General features: G+C 36.5%; 1 protein-coding gene across 5 annotated transcripts in view; it reads right to left on the bottom strand.

Moving 5' to 3' along the window:
* Window positions 1–3,011: 3,011 nt before the first annotated feature.
* The window catches only part of SIPA1L2 (signal induced proliferation associated 1 like 2), a 126,512-nt gene continuing 113,036 nt past the window's right edge, over window positions 3,012–16,487 (bottom strand). For 3 of the 5 annotated variants that reach the window (XM_084202059.1, XM_084202057.1, XM_084202058.1), the window contains 4 exons: window positions 13,248–13,379; window positions 6,802–6,925; window positions 5,089–5,170; window positions 3,012–4,232 (listed from right to left, as the gene is read on the bottom strand). In XM_084202059.1, coding sequence (XP_084058185.1) covers window positions 4,086–4,232; window positions 5,089–5,170; window positions 6,802–6,925; window positions 13,248–13,379 — 485 coding nt within the window. In that variant the 3' untranslated portion in view covers window positions 3,012–4,085. Of the gene's footprint in view, window positions 4,233–5,088; window positions 5,171–6,801; window positions 6,926–7,885; window positions 7,940–13,247; window positions 13,380–16,487 lie in introns of all 5 variants that reach the window. The other 2 variants (XM_084202061.1, XM_084202060.1) reach the window with 2 other exon arrangements.

Here is a 16,487-nt window from a genome sequence, read left to right as displayed (position 1 = left end):
TCCTCTCTATCCACCCCCTCCCCCCAGTGAAGGTTTTGGAAATCTGCTAGATACATCTATAATGGAAATATATGGATTGGTTGTTTTACCCATGAGTCATAAATGTCTCCAGAAAGCTACCACTGTGTAAGACAGCAATTGACTTCAGAGTCTGCAAAACAGCAAAGATCTACCTTGGCAAGATTGGATGAAATTGTACCAGCCTTGCTCCCTGTTCTGTGGCCACTGTGCAGCTAACCCAGCAAAATGCTTCGGCCCTGACACTCTATGGCTGCCCTGACCAGGCACCTAATACAGAATTTTTCCTTCTGCCATTGGACTCTCCATGAGAGAGAATAAAGGCAACATGGTGAAAGACAGAAATAAAGAAGTGCAAAGAATCAAAAGGAAAGATAGCTGTGTGCATGGAGAAGAGAGCTGAGATCAAGATTTGTATTTGCTCTTGAGTTGAAAGACATTATAGTCTTGGCTGTAGAAGAAGGAAGACGGGATGAAGAATAACTTGTTTTGGCAATAATTAATGGCTCTGATGGCTTCAAATTGGACAACACAAATTCCTGAGTTTCGCTGACTTTCTTCTAAATCAGAACCCGTCAGCACAGAGCTCAAGAAGTGCTGCAACAACATAATGCACATAGCAATTCTCTTTTTTTCCATACAGAACTTTTTTTTCCCTAAACATCTGTTCTCCAATTAGCTAGTTTGCATTACAAATATTCTAAACATTGTCCCACATTGCTAGATTTTAGGCACAAAAAAAAGATGAACTATTTTGAGAATTTACATCAACTAACACACAGAGGATTTAAATAGCTTCTGTATAAAGCTTTCACATGCCTAAACCAAATACACTACCCTCTCAGGAACAAAAAAAAAAAACAACTTTAAATTATCCCTTATGTTTGTAATAGTGGCCTCAGAAAAAAACTGTACATAATAAAATACATTCCACATTGTGATAAATGTCTCAGTAAGGATCCCTTCAATAAAGATATGCATATAAATCTTAATACGTCACTTCTAGGGCAGAAACAGAACATTTTGTAATTTTGCCATGATTGGTGTTTTTTCCCTCTAACAGAAGTAAACATCTGTATCAACTTGTATTTGATTTTGGCCTCTCAGTACTGCATAGCATGGCTTGCTGTGCTGGGAGGGCTTTGTTGATATTTTAAATATTTCCATATTATTGTTTTAATTCAGATCACAAACACATCTTTGAAGTCAATTTCCCAATCACCTCCACATACTTGGCTTCAGATCATACAGAATGGTCTTAAGAGCACAGAGCCTTCAGACAGAGCCAACCCAACATGATTTCAGCCACTAAAAGGCATCCAGACATGGAGGTGGACAAGGAAGAGCCTGAAAGATCTCCAAAATCTGGGTTAGCAACACCCTGAATTTTCCTAGAGCGCCACACTTGTTGCTCATGTAAACCTAGTCTTTGCCTTCATGGGTCTAAACCAGGCTTTTTTTTTGTGAGTACAATGCTTCCAAGAGGATTATTCTTTAAAACCCCAGTTAATTAAAATGTCCAATTAAATGTCCTTTACCTATGCCAAAACTGTATTATGGTCTCTGATAAATATTGTACTCCCATGTCATCAAAACACTAACAACCAGACTAAAAACTTTTCCCCATGGTGAAGGTTAATTAAAGAAGAACCATGTGCCCTCAACACAACTGCTTTTGTCAGCAAAAGAACCAGGAGCCCTGTAGACAAAGCCTTCTGTCACTTTTGGAAATAAACGTTTTCAGTTGGATGGGAAAAATGGAAAAAAACCCTATTGAAAGTCCTTTCTATGTATGTAGTTATAACTGCTGGTTTTCAATGACTGAGATAAAGAACTAAAATGAATATTGGACTATAAACTCTTATCCAAACCTATGTTCCTTCAGAGCCAGCTTACCCTGAAGTTCATTTCTGTTAGCACAGCCTTAGGAAGGGAACAGACCAGTCCTCACAGAAACGTGTTCACAGACAAATTGCCCACGTTGTTCAGCACTGCTATTTGGCAAGGCCTCCAGCCAGATGGGTTTGCTAATGACTTCTGTAAGGTGCTTAAATCAGGAGCTACTGTAACACATGACTGCCATGTTTAATTACCCTGCTAATACAGCTTAGTGGATATTGTCTGGTAGGTAAAAGTCAGAGTTTTTAATGAAAAATACAATACAAAATGGTATTTTAAATTTCAATGTAAGGATACCAAAGGCTTGATTATTCGCCCATATACAACCTTCCCTAAGAAGAGTCTCTCAGAACAATTGTTACAGCAGTGACAAATATTTGTTCAGTTTATAAAACATTTCTCAGCCAATGTGCACTAACAATAGACACAGAATTTTAGTTCCAAGAGTTGAATATATTTTTTAATTATTCAGTAATTTTCCATAGGTTTGCCTGAATGCATTCAGCAACCAAGAGGAAACTGGGATAAAACTATGGTCTTGGACTTTTTTTTCCTCAGGGTAACTCAAATGTGTTCATTAGCTTCGTTTCATTTTGCAAAGGTGTCCTTTTTTTGGTGTAGACTTTAAGCTCAGTGCTGTATACAAATCATCTCACATATGCTAAGACTACAATCAAATCCTCAGTTGCTGGCACAAGAAGATGGCAAGTTATTTCCTGCTACAACTAACATATAAGGAAATATGAAGAAACTAAACCCTTTTGAACATTTTCTCCAGGATGTGTTTGTCAGTAATGCAGGAATCTTTTTCTCCTAGGCCACTAATCAATGCCTATGACCAGCCCAAACAGCTTTTGTTCAGACTGGGGAAGTCAACTCCTGGGTTCCAGGACAGGATGCACCAAAGAAATTAACAGATAATGGTGATAATGGTGGCAAACCCTCCTCAATAACAAGGGATCCTGACAGCTCTGGGGGGTCAAACTGCCTCTGGATGGAGAGCCCAGGGACCGAGCTGAACAGAAACCTGAGTTATTACTGGTAACAATGACTTCAGATAATACAAGATAAAATATTTCAGGTTTAGATTTTTAACATTTATTAAAAAAGCAGGATGTATGTTCATTTCAAATTAAACAGTTAAAAATGTTAAAGCATACAAACAAATCAATTGTGTACTAGCAGCATCCAATTGTTAGAATTTTCTAGAACTCCTCCGTACAGTCTTGGCAAGCTCAAAATATTACAACTTGCAACCAACTGACCTCACCATAGTGCAGATAAAACAAACTTTATAAAAACAACAATTTAAGGTTAAATAAGCTTAAATAAAGGTGTTAAATACAAGACACTTGATCAAAGCTTCTGTACAAAGATAAACAAATTTGGCATTGTACAACTGATTGGCTGGCTCACAGCATACATGATTTCAATAGTTAAGCAGGGTAGCTGTTTAGCTGAACATCAACTATACAAAAGTAACTGAAGTTGGGAGTGGGCTAACCCCAGTGAGCCATTTACAAGGCATGTGTATTTTTAGAAAATCAGAACACTGTTTATATTCAGGCACCATTTGTTCCTGCAAATAAATAATCTCTAATGCATCTGCATCCAAACTAGTGTTAAACACGTCAGTGCTAACATTTTATAAACACAGCTCTGTGACTATTCACTATACCTCCATTCTTATTGCTATGACAATGTGGACTGTGGAAATAAAACTACTGTACATACAAAAAAATAGAGCACCTTTTAAACATTAAAGTATATGTCTGGTTATTCTTTTTATCTTACAATACTGAAGCCCAAGCTAATTTAAATTGCTTTAACATCTTCACCAGCACACCTGAAATGCAGGAACTAAAACCCCAAATATTCCTCTTCAGGCAAGCCCCAGCCAGAGCAACTTCTAAAAATGTCTAAAATGACACTAAGGATTTTTTACATTCATCTGCACACAAACAAGTATCTGCTATTCTCTGCTTTCTTCATATGAATTTAAAGACGGGTTGCCACAGTTCTGTCTCCTTTTCAGATGAATAAAGCTGGACAGAAAATGTAGCAGAAACACCTAAAATGGATTGTGAACACAGTGAAATTATTACCCCGCTAATTCAAAGATACAGCTGTTATGTTGGTCAAATAAGTATTTTGCAGGGCCCCAGCCATTACGATTTTTTGTCTATCGTATTAAAAAACCATTCTGTAAATTTCCTCAGTTGAGCAGCTGCTGTTTGAGACTCTTCCTGAAGTCTCATGTTATCTTGTCTCAGGTGCTGCACCTCTGCTTGGAGAACTGCCTTGTCCTGTTTTTCCTGGTTAACAAAGATACAAGTTGAGGAAAGTGAGTAGTTGTGATGACAACATTTATTTTTGTTGTTAATATTTCTATGCAAGTCATAACAGCTATATTTTGTTGAACTCCCTAATTCATTCTGACAACTGTTAACTGTAAGTTATTCCCCCAATGCTCCAACTACCTCATTCATTCCAAGAAAATACTGCAAGCTAAAAAGAAAACTAGATGTTACTTTAATAGAAAAATTGAAGGTGCTTACACCATTTAACAAAAAAAAAAAAAAATTAAGCATGAAAAACATTAGAAGCTTTTAGTTATAATAAATAATATGTGAGAGCCCAAGTTATAAGTATTTGACTTCAAACAAGGAAGAACAATATCTAATTTCAAAATTTTTCCTTACATGATTATTTTCCTACCAAGAGCAGCCTCATCCTGGCAATATCTTCAGCTCCAAATTTTGACAGCATATGAGGCACAATTCAAGTCGTTGCTACATGAGCAAGGTAGCACAAGGCAACAAGGATGAAAACACTGAGGTGCTATCTACTTAGCAATGGTGCCCTGTCCATATCCCTATCCTATGTTCAATCCAAAGTACCATAAATAAAGATGAAGTGTTTCCTTTTTTCTGGGGCATGACTATTTGTAGGACTGTTGTTCTGGAGTAAAGACCTGTAAACTACTTAGCCTTGGGCCAATTTCCCTACATAACCATTCCCACAGGACCTTCTGCACCTCAGTGCTCTGAGCAACCACTGAGTCCTCCTGTCTAGTTCAACTGATGTACTTCTTTCAAGCCCTTGATGATCTCTGAGTCAAAATAAAACTTCTAAAACTGGGGAACAGTTATGGTGCTAGTGGTCTCTTACCTTTCTCAGGTCAGTTTGTAGCTGCCGGAGGATGACTTCCAGCTGGTTTACTTTTCCAGTCAGAGTACTTGGAGCATGTTCCCTGTAAAGTAAACCACTACCTTCACTCTGAGTTAGTGAAAAACATCTTCTTCCCAGCTTTAGCAGAGTTACACTTTTAGTAATAGCAAAGGAAACCAATCATAGTTAGGAAAATAGAGACAAAACCAGCATCAGTAAAAGACTATTACTAGAACATAAATCCAATCCTGCAATATCTCAAATACAACACTGCTTCTCATGCAAATCAGGCGAAGTCACAATGATTTTAAGAAGCAATGTTTTAGGAATGACTTGCACGTACCCTCACAGAGCAAGTCACACTCACTGCTCCATGGTGTGCAGGCACATTGGTGAACAAGCTGCTTTCTGATAAGGACTAATCTCAAGCAAGATGCAGCAGCAATTACTGCAAACCAAAAGAGCTGTAAAAAGTTCTTTTGTCTGCTGTGCAGTAGTGTCATTTTCAGTAAAGGATAAACCTATGGCTTAATGGAGACAAATATTTTGTTTAAAGGTCAAAACACATGAAATATTGCCACAGGTTAATCAAATGCATGACTGAGGGAAAATACTGGAATAGCTTCTGTTTTCTGAATGACAATGAGCACTGTGGGAGACAGTTCCATGTACATTATAGATGCAATTAGCCATCATGTGAGTAATTGTGTCTAAAAGAGAGCAGGAGAAGAGAGAGGCTTTACATTCAAAGCTGAATCAGCTGCTCCATGCGATTGCACAAATCTGACAGGTTTGCCATGGCTAAAAGGGGAACATCTTTAACAGTCTTTTGCAATCTTTACTGATCATTAGCCTCAGGAAAGATATGGACTTAAAAGTCATTATAACAAATGTGCTTTACCATGTAAGCAAGCTAATTTGTGTAAAATTGGTTCAAATGAAAATGTGATAGTCTAACAAGCAAGAAGACTTTTCCCTCTATTTCCCATTCTTCCATTCCTACAATTGAAGAGCAAAACTAATCAAAGATGTGTTTTTCTTTTAAAGTGTAGTGGTGGACAGATTATACTGCTGAATCTATAACAAGAATGATTTTTAAATTAACAAGTAGACTCCTTAGAGCAGGAGAGGTGGAAAGTCAGGAGGATAAAAGGAATCATTTCTCTCACAGCACTGGGAAGAATTTTAAGAATTAGGTAGTTTGACATAAAATCTGCAATTCTCTGTTACAGATTCTCTCAAGTAATTTACCTCCATATAAAAAAAAATTACAGGTTTGCAAATAGCAAATAGTTGCTAAGATAGGATAGACTCTGTACCAAGGTTTGAGACATTTGCTGCCAAGCAGTTTATTCCATCCTACAGAGTTGAGTCCTGTTATTAGTTCTATTAAAATGAAAACAAAAATAAATGTAACAAAAATTATTATTGTAAAGGAGGAATACAGTAAGAAATTGATTATCTGAAACTCTGTATCCAACCTTGATCTGCTTTACAGACCTATTGCAGTGAGAGAGAAGTTGACTTAGAGAGACAAAATTTTTCAAAATTAAAGAAATTATAAGTCAAGAAAATAAGTCTGCCATCAAACAGCCATGAAACATGCATTCAGGCAATTTGACATGCAACATTAAGAGAAAAATCTTTCCTTAAAATAAGAAAAATGAAATAAATCATGCATTTTGAAAGAAACATGCTTCAATTCCAACATACCCCGCATCCTCAAGAAAATCTTTTCCATCTGGGGGACTCTCATCCAAAGGTAACTCCTGTGCTCCTTCCAAGCCCTGAGCTTGCTGCATATCATTCAAGGTGCAAAAAGATGCTACTCTCTGATCTGTAAAAAAGTAAAATAAGGATACCTCTAAAACTGGACAAAATAAAAGGCTATATTACAGTTGTTATCCTGGTTCAGTTAGCGCAAATGGATGTATGCTTCTACATCTCAGCTTTGAAGATAATCAGCAGATGTATGCACCAACTAGTTGGCTTCCCCACACCTGCATCCAAAGGCAAGCCCAAAGCAATTTTTTTATGTCTATCAGCAGTATGACAGCTTTGTCCAGACCACTTAATGCTGATATGAACAGTAAATTGGTCTTGATTAAATATGCAGAAAACCATTACAGAATTCAGGTCCACAACCAACAACAGTAATAATTCAGCAAAAAGGTTTGCATTTTTTTCCATGGACTTAAAGCCCTCAGATTCCTCAGGAATCTTCACTGTTCATTTCATACTGCTTTACCATCTCAAGCATTTGAAGAAGCTGATGGTAATCTGCATACTTGAAAACCAATAAATTCACACTATTTTTATCAATTGAGTTTTTATTATAGGTATTACTAAAGCACTCTGTTATCTGCATTGAATTTCACCAGAACATAATCTAACAAGCACAGATGCAATTACCTATGGATATACAGTGTGGTTGCCAAAATACATCAGTCACCACATAATAGAAGTATGCCATGCAGATCATCATTGCACAGAACAGGAGTAAATGATGCATTCATTAAGATTTAATTTGTCTTCTTTAAAAAAAAAACACAACAAAAAAACCCAAAACAACCAAAATCCATATTCTGTGGAGATTGATTTAGCTTATTTCTGCCAAACAAAATCCATGTCTGTAGGCTTGTATGAATTCTGGCGACAACATGCCTGCCTTGCCCTTTCTCCCCTTGCTCTACCACCCCACCAGGCCCAAAGCTTGCATTATCATGCAAACGTGCAAACATAGGAAGTATTAAAAAAAGTTTACAAAAGGCAAAAGTCATCAATCCCAGACCATCACCTAGAAACGGCGTCTGATGACAGAACGGCCCAAATTCTTCATCTGAGTCAAAACCTGGAATAAGATTTAGAATGTTCCTATAAACAAGACAGTCCATCTCCACTGGAGCAGCTGTGGCCCTTGCAGCAGTGGGATGCTCCCCGTGCAGTTCCTGCTGTGCTCACTCCCAGCCTTGCCAGGCCATTTCTACACAGCACCAACACTACAGTGAGCACGAGGTGCCATGCCCCACGCCTCTAATGGCAACACCCAGTGTTGTGACACAGCCTGGCAACTTGGCAGGCTACATAACAGGACAATCCTTCAGACTCTTAAGGACACAAACAGTGAATACAGGCCAGATCTCTTCAAACAGGAAGGACAAGTTCTACCAAACAAAAATTGGAAATCACTAAAATGCTCTTTGTTGGTTTAAAAATACCCTTCAGCATAGCATAGATGGCCAATTCATTCTGTAATGCAATGAACAAAAGTTGCATGTCTGATTTTGTCCAATTTCAAAGACTGCAGCACATTTCCCCTGCTTTTAGCCTTAATTTTTGACTACTGAAGGATCTCAACAAATATGAACATGACTATTCCATATGTGCTGACTATAAGGTAAGGATATAATTTTAAACACATGATCAACGACATCATTTGCAGATTTGAAACCACTAAGATAAATAGATTTATTTTGTACAGATAAATAAAACTTAGTTTCCCAGATCAAACACAGTATGTAGCCCAGAAACGAGACAGTGTAAACAAGTAGTGTGAAGTACACAAATAATTGTTGATTTCACCTTCATACTATAAACATTTTCGTTACAACAGCTAGTTTTCATAAAGAAAAAATTAAGTGTATTTCTACAGACCTAGATTCTGCTTCCTTCAAATTACAGGGACCCCTCCTATTCAACTGAAGCAAAATGTACATACTAAACAGAAGAAAATACATGTAAATCTCAGAGCTCTTATTTTTAAATGAGATGTCCCTGCCAAACTCTAAAGAGAGTCCACCCACAGAAAACTATTTGCAAATAATATATTGGTCTTTATTTCAAAAGTTTAAACAACTGCCTTAGCAAGACAAAAATTCATGTTTAAATTTACAGTAAAAGAGTCATACAGCTGTATGACTCTTTAACCACTAAGAGTTTGAATATCTATTTTCATTGTTCCAGACCACTAACAGAGGCCAGAAAAAACTCCAGGCAATTTTGATGTACTGGAAGCAGAAAAGGCTAAAATGAGTATAGTGCATGAAGCCACTCTCACATTGTTAAGGTAAAGTCTACCCACAAACATATACTGACGTGTGCATTGAAGCAAAGAGAGTTACACATGCATGCCCTAGAAATCATCAAATGTTAAATAAATATTGTCATTTTTTTCTTTTTCTGGCAGTTTAACACACTACTTTGGTTAAAATAATTATCTGTCCTGCTAAATGATCCACTTCTTTCTCATTATATTATGTGTAGCATTACATTTAGCTATGAAGAATTTAAATCAAAGTATTAAAATAACATTAATTATAATAGCACAGGTGTTTCTGCAAAGATAAATTTGCATTAAGAAAAACTACATTTTGATTGGCACCAGTAGACATTCATAAAAATCACCTGGAAAAAATCAGGAGTTGAAACCACCAATTTTAATGAAGAGGGATGTCAGAAGGACTATCTTAGGCTTTTAATGCTCACAATATGACTTATCAAACACTAAACAGCTTTTTTAAAGCATAATAAACCCAGTTTGAAGTAGAACAAATAACAATATTCAATATTTCTATTTGTGTCAGTTGTCTTTTATAATTGCAGTAGCAGGTATGGACATCCAAAAATGCTTCTCTTTTTCATCCCCAAAACATGGAAAAGATCTAAAAAGTCATCAACACATTTTGAAAGCCAGTCCTTCTTCCCTAACTTGAAGATCTATTGGAAGGATAATGCAAAAAGAGAATTAAAAGATTAAATCTCTAATTTTCCCTTAGTTTTTTCTGGGATTTCTCCTTTTTCAAATCTGACTTTCCAGTTTATTCTAGAAACCCCCATATCTTTATCTTTACTCAGTTGAGCATGCTTTCTTTCTTTTACTTCTTTAACTTCTTTTTCACCCCAACTACTTTTTTGCTGTACAGTCACATAGAGTCCTATCTATTTTTTATTCTTTGTTCAGGGATGGATACAGGAACATTACAACAGAGTATTTCCATCATGTGAACTGCTCCCTGCTTATGTCTCTCTGCATCTCCCAAGGAAATCAAAGACAGGAACTGGAAGTCGCCTATCCATGTAAGACAGAAATGGGAGGATTCCCCTTGCTACTGACTGGACTGATGTTAGCATGCATGCAAAATATCATCTCTGGAGAAATATCAGAATCAAAACCTTCCTTGCAAAGGAAGGAGTGGAGAGTGTTAAAATAATGCTCCACTGCGCTCCAGCTCAGGGGCGCTGACCCTCCACAGAGGCAGCTGAAGCAAAAACCCTTCCCCTGCAGCTTCTGGGGCTCGTGGATTTAATGCATGCACAGCTGTCCATTACACTGTGAAGACCTGTCTTAGGAATAACAGAAGATTTTCAGAAAAAGTTCAAAGTAAAAACTCAGCTTTGCACAAAGGTTTTTCTCAAGCAAATGCAGTGAAAATTAAATCCTGACAAAGGTAAAAGCATTATCACCATACTTTCAATTAAAAACAAAAGAAAACAAAAGTAATAGCTTCTTCCACCCTCACAGTTTAAAATCTGCTGTTCTACACAGGATCAGGGCTTCAGCTGAATAAAAGCTAATACTAATAAACAGCCTTGTCCACTCTTCATCTGAGGAGAGGAAGAAAGAGAAAAATGAGACTACTGCTCTTGTTGCACCCGCAAGAAAACTCTGAGTACAGATGGTGGTAGCAAAAATCTTCCTACTAATTTAGTTCTTAATCCAACTGATGGCAACAATATAAGCACCTAAAAAGTCTACATCTAACATTAATCAAGATGCAATTGCTTCACAAGACAGAGGTGAAAGATCATAAGGCCCACATTAGGGATGTTGACCTGATCAAATCATTTAAATTGTCAACACAATCTGGACAGATAATAAGAGAAAAACTCTGACCTTGGAATCAGATTGGTAATCCTGATAAATTCAGAGTAAGAAAAGACATTGTACAAAGAAAAAATTAAAATTAAGACCAGTATCTAGGTTCTAGAAGAGAACACAATTTCAAAATATCAGACCAGCAAAGCCAAACTAGACAAAAACTCTGATTTCACAGATTCAGTATTAAAAAAATCTTATTGTTTTAGTGATCCATTGAAAGTGGCAGGTGTTTGTTTACTTATTTGGGTTTTTAAATATGGTCCTGTATGAAATGTGATCCCATTTTCACCCAGTTTAAAAAAAAAAGACCAAAGCAGTTTTATATTCAGAAGTGGACAAACTTTAGAATCATGCACTCTCTTTTTCACATTGATGGAATGCAGAACAGTAGTTCCAAGCTATTTTTAAATGGAAAGTTGAAGCAGCTTCTAAGTAAACAACATTAAAATACACATGGAAACTACTCTGTTAATTCATATGCAATTCACATTCCTTTCCAGTGATCTTTTATGACATGCCTATCAGTTATTCTTTTTTTAATTACTTTCAAATTGCAAGACATAGAATGAAGTTGAATAAGGGTTTAAAAATTCCATTCCTTGCAAAAGTTTCTAGTTGCAGCACTATGAATTTAGTCAAAACACTGTATAAATCATCTAACATATACACAGATGTCTCTACTGTAGAGTCCTAAACAGAAAAGAATTATATTCCTTCATATAAAAATTATTATTTACTACTCAAAATCTTACAATAAATCAAAAAGCATCTAATAAATAGCTTCTATCTTACCACTCAGACCATCAGTTCTTCAGCATTATCTACAGATATATCTAAGTTATTTGCAATTAAAACCCAACAAGATAATACCCTTCCTCCCTAGGATACAGCACTGTGGGTTAGCTGTGTTGTTCTACCTCTCATTCTCAAATTCAAATGTAATTACACTTACATAACACTTACCAAAGTGAAATTATTTTAATCATGATACTAGGTAGTAAAAAGAATGAAAATCTATTAGTTTTCAAAGAAAGCTAAAAATAGAGGAGTATAGCTGGTACAGAATGATCTTTCACTCAGCGGAACTCAACATTTTTATTAGCATTTAAAAATGTTCTTCAAGCACCAAGTTACAGAGCTAGTCATTTACTGATGCAAACCTTTTCTCAGTAGTTGAAGATGTCAGTAACAAATAGCAGGGTGTTCCCTGAGCAATTGAACATAGGAATGCATGGGAAGAGCTGTCAAGATTCTCAGTGTCACAGTATTTCCTGCCAGCTACCACAGCCATCTTTGAGTAGTATTGAATAGTAATGATTGCACATCAGGTCAAGAAATAATACAGTTCTTCAAATTCCTAATCATTGCTGGTGGTTTGGGTTTTCACAACGCCCTTTAAATTAGTGCAACAAGCAGTTCTGAAGAGCTTTTGGTCAAAGTGAACTCTAATCACTTCATACTTTGGGAAGGAATCAGAAAACAGAAAACTGATTACCATGGTTTAAAAAAAGTTAAAAAAGATCCAAATAACTAACTTCACAAACAGTTTTCACAAAGTTAAGACCTGTATCTTATACAACGATGACTGTGGTAACGTCATCCTTATTCGGGGATTACATTCAGGCAACACCAGTTAAGGAGGACAGCACTAAAAAACACCTCTCAAACAACAAAACACAAACACTCAAATGTGTATATTCATATAAACACTCAAACCAACCTCTGTTTTCTCTGTTTAGACATGAAGTGTAGGTTTAGCTCCCAGAGGCAGATGAGGTTTTTTTCTTGGTTAATCTGGTTCCATAATTTAATAAAGCAAACCTTGTCTATATCCTGTACCCCAAATCCTGCTACTGAAAAATATACTGTACATTTCTCCTGGTCTCCAAGGGCTTATGAAAACTGAGAGGGACCACAACATCATTTGGACTCCACATGCCAGTTTATAAACACAACACAACAAACTCCGAGTTACTCCCAGTTTCATTTTAAACATCTCACTTAAATGTTTTGAATCTCTCCTTCAAAGATCTGACCTTGCAATTGAATACAGAAGAAACTTAGGCACTAAAGTGGAGGAATTGCATCTAAAATGGATACAGAGAGTATCATAAAGACCCCAAATTTTTAGGGACAATCTTCCACACTGAGAATTGATACTGCCAAAAGAACTAAAGGGCTACAGAAGCAAACTTAAATTCAAAATGTGGCTAAACAATATATATTAAAAAAAAAAAGTTTGTGTACTGAACATTGATCTTTATTCAAATTTTCCTGTTACCTTCAAACGCTCGTGCAGCATCTACCAGGTGAGACCAGTCTAGCCCTGTGGCAGTGTCTGGCAGGGGCATCAGGCCAGGATCATTGAATTTGGCTTTATCAGATAAGGACCCATCTGAGAACCAGAATTCATCTAAACAATAAACACAATAATTAGTCTTCCTATAACAATTATGTACAATTAATTTTGAAGCTACTATAATGATCTGTAAAAAATGTATAAGCAAAAAGTGCTTATCTTCATTTCCCTTGTGTTTGTCTTTTCCTGTTCAATACTCAGTAGGAGTGGAACAATCTCTAAATGCTGGCAAAGTAAGATGGCAAGGTTTTAAAGAGTATTTTTTGGTGCCACTGCACAAGGTGTACATCTCACATTTTCATACGAACACTGTGAGTAGGCAACATCCATTCTAAAGCATAGCATATTAAACCTGAGCACTGAGTAGAAAAGTTGCTAGATACACCAAGTTAAATTTGTGAAGAAACATGAAAGATATTTACATGCAGAGTTTTACTCTGAAACAGAAAATATTCCTGCTCCATAAGCAATTAAAAAAACCACCTGCTTTTCTTTTAATGCACTTGTAAATTCTAGCCTATATCCAAATCTCCCCTTCACATTGAAAATATTACTCTATTAGTTTAATATCTGTAGCTGCAACTCTGAGGATGTAAGACTTTGGTGAGATTTCAGAGTGAGCTGTAACACACTGTAAAAGGTACTCAGATCATCTATTAAATGAAATGTATGCACTGTAAACTGTTCAAACAAACCTTTCAGTTATGCACATTGTAGAATGTACTACAAATATACATTTTAGTATAGGAAATGCTAATTTTCATAATTTTCTTGAATATCTTTACATGTTCCTAATTTGTCCATAGCAATATTCACTCTGAACAATGTGAATATATTAAAAAAAATACTGAACAGACACACAGTTTCTTAAAACTGATCATAAACCAAAACTATTATTTGGAATTACATTTCATCCTAACTATAAGGCCAGCAATGGAATATAATGATTTCATCACATAGTATAGTCAGGCAAAGAGAATTTTTGTTTTAAACATATCCACTCCAATGAAACAAAAAGGTCAAAATAGTAATTTTTTCATCAAATATTTCAGGAGGAAATTTCCATCTAGTCATTCCAGTGATTTTAAACTATAATACCGAAGATGAGTATTTTTTCCCAGGAAAAGACCAAACACAAAAAACAATGAAGGAAGAAATGCATTCACACAAGTGGAAGCGTTTAAGGAAATGGCATGCTGTCATTGTCCTGATATCAATGTCCATTTGACTTAACGATTCTGACCTAAAAATCCAAAGAGAGTAGGCTGTTACAAACCATTCCACTGCACAGAGCAATGACTGAAACATATGATATGCTCCATTCTTTGCAGAAAACTTGCTTAAAAAGAATACAAAATATGAGGGAAAAGAAAGTGAAGGAGACTTACAATCCTCTGTCATAAATTAGGAGTTCCTGCAGAAGAGGTTGAAATTCTCTTTACTGTGGAATTTATTCTTGTTCTATACTTTTATGAAAAATGCAGTATTGTTACATTACATTTGGAAGTGGCTTGACAAAACTCTCTAGAAATGTCCTTCTCAATACCTACTCTTGGTATGTAAAAGTGGATGTTACATGAAATGGAAAATATAAAATAGACATATATTCTATCAATATCTGTATTAAGATTTTATTTTCAGCTCAGTGTAAACATACATAAAGCATTACCTAAGGCAACCTGTGTGCAAATACATTGAAAGCTGAAAGTCAGAGCAGTCTCTGAGATTCTGTGTATGACTTGGGAATGGTAAGAACTTTATTTGTGCAAGTACAAATGTTTCATACATCCCTGTTGTGGAAAACAGACAGAATACCTCATTTGAAAGACTGGCAAGCCAGCTTTTGGTTCTAGACCAGCAGGCAGGCCCTAAGGGACAGCCCTTGCTTTTGTGTGATCAGCCTGAGAGGCTGATTGTGAAACCTGTCAGGAAGAAGCCTGCTCCCAGCGCGATGCTGCCAGCTCTCCAAATTAAAGTGTAGGAGTGATATATTCACCAGTAGTCATCCTTCATTATGCATTGTCTCTGTGAGAACCTCAGTTCACCTTAGGGTGGATCCTATTCAGTCCTGCATAAGCCCTGACAGAGCCACTCAACTGCAGAAAGCCTGCCAGAGTAGAGATTTGAATATTGATAGCTCTGAAAATGCAAGTGCTCATGCTGATGGCTGAAATTCTAAGTGGAATAACTGAACAGGCATAAGTATACCACCACAGAATAATTCATTTTCAAGACATAAATTGTGTTCTTCTGCAATGGGGCAGCAAAAAGAGGGGGAAGAAAAAGAAAAAAAATACCAACCACGAGCTCTAATGACACAGGCCTTGGTGCCTTTGAATTTCAGAGAATATTGTTTGCATTCCAGGAATGCTCTGGGTGGGATAAATTATTTGTAGCCTCCTGTATTTGCATTTCTTCCCTGCTCCTCTTTACCTTGCTGCTGCCTTACTCTGTCTGTGTAGGACTGCCACAGCAGCAGCTGTTGCCTCTTTCCCTTTTTGATTTGTGCAAAGGTGGCAAGTGATGCTCAAGCATTCCCACCTCTGTATGTCCAGAAGGACATGCCTCATCTAGTAGGCCACTACTTTACTGTGCACAAGACTGACTTTTGAAGCAACACAATTTCCTTTGAGGAAACATTTTCAGTGTTATCTTCAGTTTTAAAGATTATTTTATTTGTCGTACTCCTTTTGGAATAAAATTATTGATGTTTTAGTTTCCAGTCTTTTCAGTTGTGTCACTTCCTACACTTGGGAATTTTATTGATTTTTATTACTGATGCATAAAAGTATAAAGCACTATCAAGAGTCCCTATTTTTAAAGTTACGGTGTCAGTTCAGTTTCCAACACAGCTCCTGAAATTGGTGGTTATTGGTCCCACATACATCCATATTCAAAAAGTAACTAGTTATGCAGAAAGAAGAAGGATTCACCTGACTTAACCTACATTACTTCCAAGACAATTATCCTGCTTCAGTCAGAACTGCTACTTTTGTGCAGAGACTGCAGATCATGAAAAAATTATCTGCTAAGTACTCCTTGCTTCAAACTAGATATGTCGTTTAACAAGTAAATTCTCTCCAAAGCAGCTGCAGGTGAAGAAATATATCAAATCTCACACAAATGTAAATCCCACACTCTGTGGGATGTCTGTTTTTCTTT

This window comes from Fringilla coelebs (assembly GCF_963513975.1).
Source record: "Fringilla coelebs genome assembly, chromosome: 3".
Lineage (NCBI taxonomy): Eukaryota > Metazoa > Chordata > Aves > Passeriformes > Fringillidae > Fringilla > Fringilla coelebs.
The sequence above is the reverse complement of the archived record's forward strand: the minus strand, read 5'-3'. Positions and strand labels throughout refer to the sequence as shown.